The sequence below is a fragment of the Desmodus rotundus genome, chromosome 6 (assembly GCF_022682495.2).
Source record: "Desmodus rotundus isolate HL8 chromosome 6, HLdesRot8A.1, whole genome shotgun sequence".
Taxonomy (NCBI): Eukaryota; Metazoa; Chordata; class Mammalia; order Chiroptera; family Phyllostomidae; genus Desmodus; species Desmodus rotundus.
Genome location: NC_071392.1, coordinates 153,330,790 through 153,343,026, shown reverse-complemented (window position 1 = coordinate 153,343,026; position 12,237 = coordinate 153,330,790). Strand labels below are relative to the sequence as shown.

The window sequence follows — 12,237 nt, the reverse complement described above, 5'->3', positions numbered from 1 at the left end:
AAGTCCTATTCTTTCATCAGAGCCCAGTTCAAGATCCACCGCCTTCATGAAGCCTTCCCAGATTGCAGAGCAGTTGGGGTCCATGGTACTGCACCTGGCCTTGGGCTCCACTCACTCTCTGTGACAGTATCACCCAGAGGTTAAGAGCACAAAGAGCAGGGTCTCACAGATAAGGGTTCTAGCTCTTACTAGCTGGGCTGTCTTTATTGTACTTGACCTTTCTGAGCTGCATTTTCCTTACCTATGAAATGGGAAACATAATGGTAACTACCGTAAAGTATTGTTATACATGCTGGATGAAATAACATGAGCATGAAGGCACCCACCACAGGCGTGGCGCTGGTCGAAGAGCGTTTATTATGCGTCCTGTCTTTTCCAATGGTAAGCTCCTCAAGTACCAAGGGTCCCGTCTTCCACTTATTTGTATCCTCCATGGCATATTCAGCACAAGAGCTTGAGTACAGCTGGGTTCCAGAAAATAAGTTATTTCTTGATTACCGTATTGTTAGAGAAATTCTTCAGCTATTTCAAAAGGTCTCAGATCTTGCTCTCCTCCCTGCCCCAAGCTGCCTGGGGGCATTCCTGTTAGCTACCCACCACAGCGGGCTCAGAGAAGCCCAAGGGGATTTTGCAAAACACACGGCTCCCTTTTCCCAAGCGGGCAGAGGGGAGGTGATTTTTGATTGGGAATTTAATATTTTGAAATCATGGGACAACAGAAGGTTAGAGCTGGAATAAATTTAAGGGCTCTCTGATGAAATGCCCTTATCGCGCAGATGTAAACAGTAAAAATCCAGCCAAAATCATACTGCTATTAGATGTAACCAGAATTAAGTAATTTTTAAATTAACTCTCAAAAAAATTATAAAAGTAATACATGCATAGTAAAAAAAAATTAAGTGGTAGAAAAGATTAAATAATAAAAAGTTATTTCCATCCAGTCTTGCTTGGACCCTCATCTAATTTCCCAGAAGAAAATCGTAACAATTTTCTGGATATCCTTCCAAAAATTAATATATATAAACCAATATATGTATAGACATCTCTTACATAGCCTGCTGTACTTTCCTATTTTCTCACAACTCTATCTTGCAAATGTTTGCACATTAGCATACGGATCTGCTTCATTCTCTTTCACTGCTGCATGGTAGTCTGTTGGAAGGAGGTACTTTCATTTTAACCCATTCCGGAATTTGTAGGTATTTAGCTTGACTCCGCCTTCTTTTTCCCTTTGCATCAGCGCTGTGACTGACGTCCTTGTTCATACCCCTGCAAGCAGGAGAGACTGTTCTGTAGCATCCTTTGCTAGAGTTGCCGTGGTGAAGGCACAGGGGCTATGCGGATGCTTTTGTTGTTTTTATTGTTCATTTTCATAGACACTCCCAGGTTGCCTTCCTCGATTCCAATCCAATTTCCAGCTCCATTATCACAGGCATTTCGCCCTACATCTTGGAGTTTTCGTTCCTCACCTGGAAGGTGAGGCTAATAGCATCTAAAGGGGTTAGTTACAAGGACGAAATGAGGCGGTCTCTGCCTGGTAAATTCCCACCCGGTTTTGTGATCTCAGTGCAAACGTCGTTTCTGAGAAGCCGTCACAGCTCTCCCAGACCAAAGGAGGTCCGCCCGCCATTCACCCGCATCGCACCCCGTTCGCAGGATTTATGACACGTTTTAAGTGGAACTGATTATGTCCTGTCTCCTCTCCTGGAGGTAAGCCTCATGCAGGCAGGAGCCTCATCTTTTAATTCACTCTTCCCCATCCAGCGTCCAGTGTTGTGTCTAACCCAGCACGAGCTCAGAAAATATTTGTTGAATGAGTTCACTAATGAGCCCCGTGCTGTGCAGGCGTTGTTGGTAAATCCTTCTGAGAAACTCTGAGATTTGTATTATCATTCCCCCCCATTTTAAAGAGCAGGGAGCTGAGGCCCTGAGAGGTTAGATAACTTGCCCAGGGTCATAGAGCTACAGACTGGTGAAGCTGGCTTCTGACTCCAAGTTCATCTCACTCCAGAACTCGTATTCTCTAACCTCTGGGCTCCGCTAAAATCACTTTCTTCTCCTTTCTCAGTTTCCTTTAGCCTTTGTTGCTGGTGAAGGTTTCTATTGGTTCATGTGACGTTTTACAGCCTGGAGGGCAGAGGGATCATGGATTTTTAATCTTATTAGATTCTTTCTAATGGCCTTGAATTATCATTTACCCCAAATTCCAGGTGGGGAAAAAAGTGCCCAGCAGCTGGTGCAATCAGTACGCCCTCCCATGAGCTACAAAGGCGCAGCTGTCATGCCCGTTCTGGGGATACGGTTGATTCTGGGAGTGGAAGTTTGCAGATATGGACTCAGGGTAGGGACTTCGGGCCAGAGGTTCTCTAGGGCCTCAAGCTGAAGCAGGCAGGGCCAAAGAAGCCATCCCAAACATGTGGCCATCTTTCTGCCTGGTGGAGGTGTCCCACTGTGGGCCTCTGGGCAGGTGGTGCTGTGAGCATCTTCCAGGCTTTGGTGAGTGCTCCCCTCTGTGTGCTCCTCCTTGCACTTTTATTTTATTTCATTTTATTATTTTATTTTTAATATCACTAATGACATTTCCCATGATAAGACAAAGCCTGCCCTCATTTCTCCTCTAATGGCTGGGAAGAACCTAGAAACTTCATTTCACAGGCTTCTCCAGTACAGGTTCAAAAATAATCCTGCCCTGCCTGGGTAGCTCAGTTGGTTTGAGCATCATCCCAATACACCAAGGCTGTGGGTTCGATTCCCGGTCAGGGCACATACAAGACTCAACCAAGGAATGCATAAATAAGTAGAACAATAAATTGATGTTCCTCTCTCTCTCCCCCTACTCTCCTCTATCTCTCTAAAATTAATAAATAAAAATTAAAAAATAAATATTATTTCAAAACAAAAATTGATCCCAAGGGGGTCTGGTGCCCAGAAGCTCATCCAGAAATGCCTCTAGGCCAGGGCTGGAATTACCAAATGCAGAGCCAATTAGAGCTTTCCAAGTAGAGAGACTGATTTTAGCAGCAACCAGACAGCCGCCTAAGGCAGAAACAATTCTCCTAGAGCCAAAGAGCACATCCGAGGTGTAACCTCTGATTCCTGGGCTGATCAGAGTTTCCTATGGGGAGAGCCTAAGCCTGCAATTGTCACACTGTCGTACAGCTCTCTGTCCCAGGCCCAGCAAGAGCTAACAAGGACAGACTGTATTTCTGGAACTAAATAGAGCTGTCTCTCAGATTCAAGAGGCAGCGTGTTTCTAAGAGACAGTCCAGGAGACTGGAAAGAGCCTGGGCTTTGCAGACAGGCCTGAACCCTAGCCACACCACTGAGTACTTAGAGGACCTATAATATTCATCAGTGTTAATAAGTTAATATTTACGAAGAAAGATCAACCACTTTTCTGAAGCTCAGTTTATTCGCCAACACAATGGGTATATCATCCCAACCTAACAGGGTTATAATGAGCATCAGAATGTCCTAAGGAGATGCGTGATAAAGGTTAGTCACCTTCTTTGAAAGCTTGGCTGCTAGGAGACGGATTTACAGCCTACTATCCAGACTCCATAATCCTTGAGGGCAGGGCTTCTGAACTCCTCAAAGCCTGTTGCAGTAGCCTGGCCCCGTGGAAATTACTCCCAAACAGAAATCCTTGCCGAGATGAATTCCACATCCTTACTTGGTGTTCCCTGACCATGCAAATGGATGTGAATGCCAGGGCCCAGCATCCTGAACAGGGCCTGGAAATGCAAATTGTTTTAGCCCCAAGCGGAAAACATCATTTGTGTAATTCTCAGGTCTCGTCACCTACAGAGCCACCTACAGAGCTTCTAGCTTTTGCTCTTTGAATCATAAAGCCACAGTTCCGGAAAAGACGTCTGGGATAATCTCAGTGCCCCGTCCCTCCTTTGGACAGCGGCTGCCAAGGCCAGCGGAGCTTAGTGATGGATGTGGTTCCTGCCGATATTAAATGCATAGTTAATGAGCCCGTAAGAAGAAACAAGGCATGTTCCAGGCAGGGTACAGAGAACAAATCCATTCTCACACGGGGTGAGGAGAACGTGGGCTGAGGACAGCGAAGATAAGGCTGAAAAAATGATCCTGTTCGTGAGTACTTCTCACTAAATATCTATGGAAGTCTCATTAGAAAAGGAGACATTTCATTTCACAGCACTGGCCACTTTCCTGTTTTACACAACCCTGTGAGTCTGATGGCCCTAGGCAATGGTGCGGTGACCAGAGAGATGCCTCTCTACTCTCCTGCTCACCGAGAATTGACAGATGAGTTCCCAGACTGGACACATTCAGGACCATCATCATTGTCACGATCAAAGTGATAACAATTAGTATAATTATAAAGAGCTACCATGTTCCTGGCACTGTTCTAAGAGCGTCATGTGACAATTCACTCAATCCTCCCAACAGTCCACAGAGGTAGCTGCTACGAGCGTCATCCTTTGATGTGGAGGCAACTGAGCCACAGAGAGGTCAAGTAATTTGCCTAAAGTCACACAGCTCACAAGCACTAGTAATCCATGGATAAAACCCCTGCTGCTCTGAGCATTTCTCAGGTGCAGCTTTTCGTCCAGGAAAACAGGATAAAACCTCAAAGAATGGCCTGAAGAGAAGCTGAGCTTCCCAGGGACTACAGGGCAGCTCCAGAGTCAGGAAACCAGGTCTGAGGCTATAACTGCCGGCACCGCAGGAGGGCGTGGACAAACCAGCCATCGGTTTTATGGCCCCAACTCGGCCTCGCCCTGGCCCCTCGGGGTGCTGTTCCAAGCTGCCCCTTCCAAAGAACAATGGCCTTATTAACTTCCCCAAACACACTCACTACTGGAGCCTGTGGGAGCCTGGGCCACAGTGGAAGGGGATCGAGCTCTTCTCCCATTCGCACAGCAAAGCAACACATTTCGTTCCCATATCAGGGGTTTATTTCTGACGGTCACCCAGACGCTGCCAGGCAGTCGGGTGATCGCGGTGGTGAAGCTCCACGTCTAGCATGTGACCTGCTGGCCTGGTGCCGCACTGCTGTGCGCTAATGCCAACTCTGCCATGCTGTGCTGTGTGACTTCAGGCTACCTACTCATCGCCTCGGAGTCTTAGCTCCCACATCCTTCCGGCAGAAGAAAATGCTAACAGGCACTACCTTGTAGTGGTAAGGACGGAGAAGACAATGCCCATAAATGCTTCCCATGGGATCTCGTGGGATGCACGGGTTCAGCCCGTCAGAAAACGGCAGCAACTCTTATAACAGTTACAGTTCGGGTTGTCTGACCTGAATGCAAGGTAGTGGGGGAAAATCTTATTCAAATAGAATGTTTATTAAACACTTATAGGCTGGTGCTCTCCAGCAGAGTGGGCCTCAGAGGCCTCGGGCCAGGTGTGGTCTTCCCAAGGGGAGCCACTGGGTGCCAGGCACAGAGCGGCGTGTTTGGGAGGCCAAGTCTGTGCACTCACGCAGCTTACGCCCTACCAGAGGAAAGAGAGAGCAGGCGCGTGTGGACAGTAAGGAGAGTCACATCTAGTGCTCTGAAAAGACTATGGCAGGCCAAGTGGTGACACGTAATGGCCGTGGGGTTGGCGGGGGCCCTCCCAGGGGAGTTGGGCAGTGGAGGCCTCTTTGGGGGAGAAGGATTTGAGAGGATACTGGTGGGCTTAAAAGGGAATTCCCCGGGCAGGCACCTCGGCACATTCCAATTCTGGACAAACCCTATGAAGGGGCAGGGGGAGGTGTTACAGGCATTTATAGATGAGTCAGCCGAGGCAAGGGTGCAGCCCAGGCCTTTCCTGCGGGGCTGAGCTGGCCAGAGGCCAAAGCACAGATAGCGACTGGACACCCCTGGTAAGTGGGCAGAGAATGCCATGGCCCCAGGTCACTGGCTGCTCTTTAAGCTGGCACTGAAGGAGATGCTGAGGACAAGGGGATGCTGGGGACCCCCTTTTGGGGGGGCTTTCTCTCCCATCTCCAGCAAGAGGCAGCAGACTGGACTTTTCCACAAGGCTTTCAAGAGTTGGTACTTCTTGCCTGGCTTTTGAGCAGATGTCATTGTGTTTGCCCCAGGGACATGCTTGAAGGCCCTGTAGCTCGCCGGTCACCCCAGGTCCTCTCTGAGCTTGCTCAGAGTGACTTCTGGAAGAATCAGAAAGTCGCAGAGACGTACTCGTTTTCCAGTGTCTATGAGTGTCTGCCTCATAGGCTCCAGTGAGTAGAAAAGTAAGAAAGTGTTTGGCAGCTGGCACCCACTCTGACGACGAATGAGCGCAAGTGCCCTCGTTAGCACAAGACTCGTTATGCGATCACATTTGCATATGCTGCTCATCTAATGATTGTTGCATCAGCGCCCGGTTCCAGACCCTGACACTTCCCGCCCTGCCCACACCCTCTGTGGGAGCCACCAGAGATGCAGGCACACCCGTGAACGCAGTAGGACATGTAGCCCGGGAGGCCAGAGCCACCCTGGGGGCCCCCTCCTCACCTGGAACTCAAAGTTCGTGTGTTCCAGGAACTTCTGGTTCATGATTTCTGCAAACTTGTTGATAGCTCTCAGGAAGACCCTGGAAGAGGAGAGAAAGTCACCAGGCCAGTGGTGAGTGGTCTGTAGCAGGCGCCCCTCCCCTCCCCCCGTGCTCCAGACCAGAGATCCCTCAGACAGGCTCCCGAAGACTCAAGGGACAGGTCAGCTGACCCACCTTAACACCTGCTCACCCTGTAGACCTGGGGCCCCCGTTTGCCTTGCAAGGACTCAAAGACCATCTGTTTGACTTCCTTATGAAAGCTGTATCATCTTTTGTTTAAACTATTGCATGCTCAGGGCAGGAAATGCATGCCATCCAGAAAGACAGAAATTGCCCCCTTCCTAAACAGACAAAACCACACCACACCACCAAATCCTGTCATCTGCAGTCAGCCATCGTTGACATTTTGATGAATGCCAATGGTCTCCCTGGACATACGTGCACAAATGCTGTTTTACAGACATCACTGGGAGGAGGGGGGCTAAATGATAAATGCTGTTCCGCAGCCTGTCCTTTTCACTCGAGAGTACACTGTATGTTCCTTTCATGCCCATGAATTCAGATATATGAGGTCTGTCCAGAAGGGATCCATCCATGTAATATGAAAAATAGAGACATTTATTGAAGAAGATACAAGATGTAAGAAACATTGTCCATAGGACAATGATGCCCCAGTCCCCTTCAAAGCAGGCACCTGGGGACCTCACACAATTCTTCCAATCGCCATCAGCGGCCCCGTCGTATTTTTACGAATCTTATCGACGGTCTGAAATCTCTCTCCCCTTTGAAAGGTGATTTTAGTTTTGGGAAAAGCCAGACATGGTAGGGCACCAAATGTGGGCTGTAGGGGGCACTGAGTTACTTGGGCAATTGGATGTTTCACCAAAAAACTCTGCATGAGAGGTAATGCATGAACAGGTATATTGTCGTGATAAAACTGCCAATCACCAGTTGCCCATAGCAGCAGCCTTCTGACTCATCCAAATAGCTTCCACAGAGGAATGTTCAAGCTTAACGCAAAACTGGATGCAGATTCGTTGCTCTGATAGTTCAGTCATTTTGAGTGTGACAGCCACACAGTACACATGCTCACTCAATGGTGTCTACTGCCCTTACTGACTAGTACAGTGAAGTCATCCTTGTTCATGCATTTGCATTCCAGTCCACTCTCCTTGGCTGCCAGGTTACATCAATAAACCATTATCGCTACACTAACAATGACTGGACTTTTTCCAGACAGACCTCGTGTATCACCCCTTTTAATCACTGAAAGGCATTCCACTGTGTGGCTGCATCACAGTTTATTTAATCAGTCTCTTAGCCCTGGACCTTTCGGTTGTTTCACGGCCTTTTCGGCTATAAGCAGTGTCAATGATCACTCTTCTCTGTGCCCCCTTGTTCCTGCTATATACGCACCTCATCTCCAGTCTCATCCTCAGAGGGGTAGTGCTGATCAAATGTTATGTGCATGTAGCATTTTGGTTCCTGCAGTGTCTTCCTGTCTGCCCCTTCCTCTCCTTCCTCCTGCCACGCCCTGCTAACTGGTCTCGCAGCCTCCTGTCTCCTGTCCCTTCAACCTCAGGAGCACCTTGCCCCACAGGACAGCTTCAGTCATGTCAATCACCCATGTCAAAGGCTCCTGCTGCCCACAGGACCAGTCCAAACTCTCTCTCTTGACAGTCGATGCTGTCTGTGATTGGACTCCAACCTTCTTTTCTAGACTCATTTCTCACTCTTCCCTTGTGCTTCTGGCTGTTTTCTGAGTGCACAGTGGTGCTCTTCCTCTGTACACAATGCCCCTCTCCTCTCATCTCTTCAGGGCAGTGTCTGCTGCACCTTCCTGTCCCCCAAAGGGTACTCACCGCAGCTTCCTCCCCCAGTATTCCTCATGGTCTAGGATGACTCATCTTTGTCGCCCAGTAATGTGTCTCCTCTGCTGTACTTTCTTTGAAATCAGAGACTCCCTCCATGATCTCATCTGCTCTCCAGTCTGCATGGCTTTGACCCCCGAACTTGTACATCTTCACTGCTGGCCTCTCCCTGAGCTCCGGCTTGCCTCCCAGCTCTCTGCTCTGCATCCTCGCTTGGATGACTAATGGGCATCTCAAATACATGTGTCAAAAACTCAACTCCTATCACTTGTTCTCTTTCTGTAGCCTTCCCATCCAAGTGGGGGACAAGTCCTTTCTTCTAATTGCTTAAGGGGAGTAGAGGGGGAAACCTTTGGTGGAATCCTTGACTTTTTTCTGTCACTTCCAATACTTACTTGGCCTGTCAGCAAAATCTCTTAACATTGCTTTCAAAATACATTCCGAATTTGACCACTTTTTATCACCCCACTGCCACTGACCTGAACCAAGCCCCCCTCGTTTTTGTCCTGGGTGTTTGCAGTCACCTCTGAGGTGCTCCATGCCCACCTATGGCCGAGCCTTCGTCACGTGTGTTTATGTGCTGGTAAAATCTTAGAGGGCGGTGGCAAGCTCTTTCCTGCACAACTGTCTATAACTTTTGAGTGACAGTGGACATCAATAATTTCTCTGTGGAGTGGCCGATCCGGGGGAAATGCCAATTGATCTACCCGAGACGCAATGTGAAGCCAGTGAAGGAAGTATTTATTTGAAGGTCATTGCTCTGGGTAATAATTGAAACTCAGTGCTGCTTAGGAACTTCTGGGGGACTGTACAGAACGCACTTGCCCGTCAGTATGTCCTTCCCAGGGAGTGAGGGAGCTGGGCTGTTTATCCATTAAAGCCAGCTCCTCACTGGTTGAATGTGGCTCTCAATGGCCATTAAGTCCCTGGCACTGCTGGCCTGCTCTGTGAGGGGGCTGAAACTCTCCTGCAGCCAGAGAATGAAATCAGTAGGAAGCTTCCAGGAGGCATGAGAAATGCCCACCAAAGCTACAAGTATTTTGGGGGTGGGCTAAGAGAGGGGGTGGGGCCCCCTATAGCAACTGCTAAACCAGACATTGCTTGTGGGGAACCCTCAGGTGTTCATTAAACACTTAAAAGTTTCTTGAACAAAGAGGGATATGCGTTAGGATCACCAGATGTGTACACACACACACACACACACACAGATGATTGGATATAATTCTTGGCTTTGGCTTTGCTGCTTCCCCTGTGTAGGTTTGGGACCTGTTAATATCGCCTTTGATGGCTCCGTTTCCTTGCATGTGAAATAGCAGGGATGGTACCCCTTTCGCAGGGGGGCTGCAGGCTTCAGTGACAGATGCACAGTGAGTGCTGACCGAGCACAGTGTCTGAATCACAGTATTGGTGACACACAGTGCCTGACACTTAGTGCCTGGTGACAGCAGTAACACAGCAGCTACGGCTACTTCAGAACCCTCCGGGAGGCTGCCTTCTGCTTCCAAAGGCAGAGACTGACCCCAAAATGCACAGTCAGGGCACAAGGACAGCCAGGTACCTGTTCTGAGGCAGGCAGGACCCTGGGAAGACAGGAAACAGAGTCCCACAAAACCCGTCATCCTATCAGGCTGCCAAAGCGTGACATTTCTTTGGTTTTGCTCTTCTGTCATTTGCTCATATGTCTTCAGAGAAACGTCTATAGTTCCTCCTCCCAGATCAGTATCTGGTTCCCCAGAGGGAAATGCGTGGAGTGGCTGTCACATCACGCAGAAACATTTCGGACTCTGATGTGAGGCTGGCATGAGGAGTTTCGCACATTCTCGGCAGCAACAAAGTTATCCGTGGTTTCAGTAACAGCTCAGACTGACTGTGGTCCTGGCCCCGTTCCCAGCTCTCAAAGGCCGGTGCAATGACCAGAAACTGACCGGCCCCCTGTGCTGATGGGGGCACTGGTAGCCCAGAAAATTGGGGGACAGCCAGTCAAGGTTCCTCTCGTTCTCTGGATTCTTCTGCAGCCACACTGTGGGAATCAGCATGCCATCCACCTTTGGTTTCCCATGTTTGGGTTTGGAAAGTTGGCCTTTTGTCTTCATTTAAAAAACAAAGTAATTGTACTTAAAGCCTAAGCACTAATATGGTGAAGAGGATTAGAATAAAAAAACATTCAGCTCTTTCTGGGGAAAGACTTTCAACAGAGAACTTGAATTGTTGAAAACAAAGGTCATGCTCAGTTCTCAGCCTAACGCTTCCTGCATCTCGGCTATGATGTGTAGCGGGCTTGACAAGGCCAATAATAATCACAGCCACAGTCACCAGGAATGTGCTCTGGGCTCAGTGCTGGGATGCTTTCTTTCTCCTCCCTCCCTCCCTCCCTTCCTTCCATTGTCACAGTAACTTTCTGAGTTAGATCTTATCTCCATTTGAGAGGTGTGACTTTAGGGAACTCTCTCAACCAGGGGTGTCAAACTCATTTTCACCGGGGGCCACATCAGCCTTGCGGTTGCCTTCAAAGGGCCAAATGTAAACTTTAGGAATGTATCAATGTAACTACAGGACTGTATCAATGTAACTACTCCTTAACAGTTAAGCAAGAGCTCGGCACTGCCGCTGGGTAGACACAAGGTGCCGAGCCAGATAAAACAAGGTGGAGGGCCGGATTCGGCCTGCGGGCCTTGCGTTTGCCACCTGGGCAATAACACAATTGGTACACGTGGAACCAGGGTTTAAACAAAGATATGCTGCCTTCAGAACCTCGGTATTTAACCACCATGCTATTCTGTCCACAAGGAAATCTCGGTGACTCCGTTCAACACAAGCTGTAAGCTCCCTTCATTAACAATAGCGATGATGAAGTATTATAGTTATCACTCATATACCCTGTGCTAAGTACTCTGAGACATTGTTTCATTTAATTCTACAAACTGAGGTAGGTGCTACTGTTACATCCACTGAACAGAAGAGGGAACTAAGCATTGGAAAGATCAAATAATTCCTATACATTCACACAGCTAAGAAGCAGCAGGGTCCAGCCCCAAACTCAGGGTTGTCTTTCTGCAAAGCCTATGCAAGTCCCCAGAAAGCAGACTGGCTCCCTGAGCAGACTGCATGGTCTCTGGCACCAGACATGCTTCTGCTCACGCCTGCCACACACAGAGCCCCTGCACCCTCTGTCCTGGCCACCTGCTGCTCCACCCACGGCTGAGAGGGGGCAGGACCAACATGACTCGGGCAGTTTTCCCTGGGTGGCCGGCAGCCTATGAAGGGTCCCCTGGATACCCAATACAGGCACCCAGGCCCGGAAGGCAGTCAATGTAATTTTTTAGGCAGTCCAAAAGCGGGACAACCAGGGAGCATGTGGCAAAGCTGAAGGTCAAATGACACATAGCGTATAAGGCCGGTGGCCCAGTGCCCCGGCACATTGGAGTCATCACCACAAGTCAGTGGCTGCTGTCCTTAACTGCCTAGCCACCTTGCAGCCCTGAGGCAGGTGGATCTGAGGCTGAACACACTTTGATGTGACAACCTACCCGCCCGCACAGTCTGTACGACATGAATGGGAGAGGTGGGCAGCCCCTTTCTGGTGAGGATGCCCGGGGAGAGAGAGGGCCGGTCTGGATCCCATTCGCCTTGCTGCTGGGGCTCATGGCATGTTCGTGGGAGTCTACGGGCTGAAACTGGAAGATGGGAACAAGGAGCCAGGGAAGGAGTTCTTATTCCCCCACCTCGAGGTGGTGAGAGACCCATTCTCCCAGAGCCTTGAAGCTGCTCCGCTCAAACACACCGAAGCCCAGGCACTGAGAGGTCAGAGCGAGCCACCAGGTGACAGCTCGGTGTCAGGGCATGGCTCCCCGAA

General features: G+C 49.2%; 1 protein-coding gene across 1 annotated transcript in view; it reads right to left on the bottom strand.

Annotated features, from left to right (window-relative positions):
• DOCK2 (dedicator of cytokinesis 2) overlaps window positions 1–12,237 on the bottom strand; it is a 355,926-nt gene that overhangs the window by 61,356 nt on the left and 282,333 nt on the right. Inside the window, exon 30 of the mRNA XM_024576730.3 lies at window positions 6,474–6,552. Coding sequence (XP_024432498.2) covers window positions 6,474–6,552 — 79 coding nt within the window. The remainder of the gene's footprint in view (window positions 1–6,473; window positions 6,553–12,237) is intronic.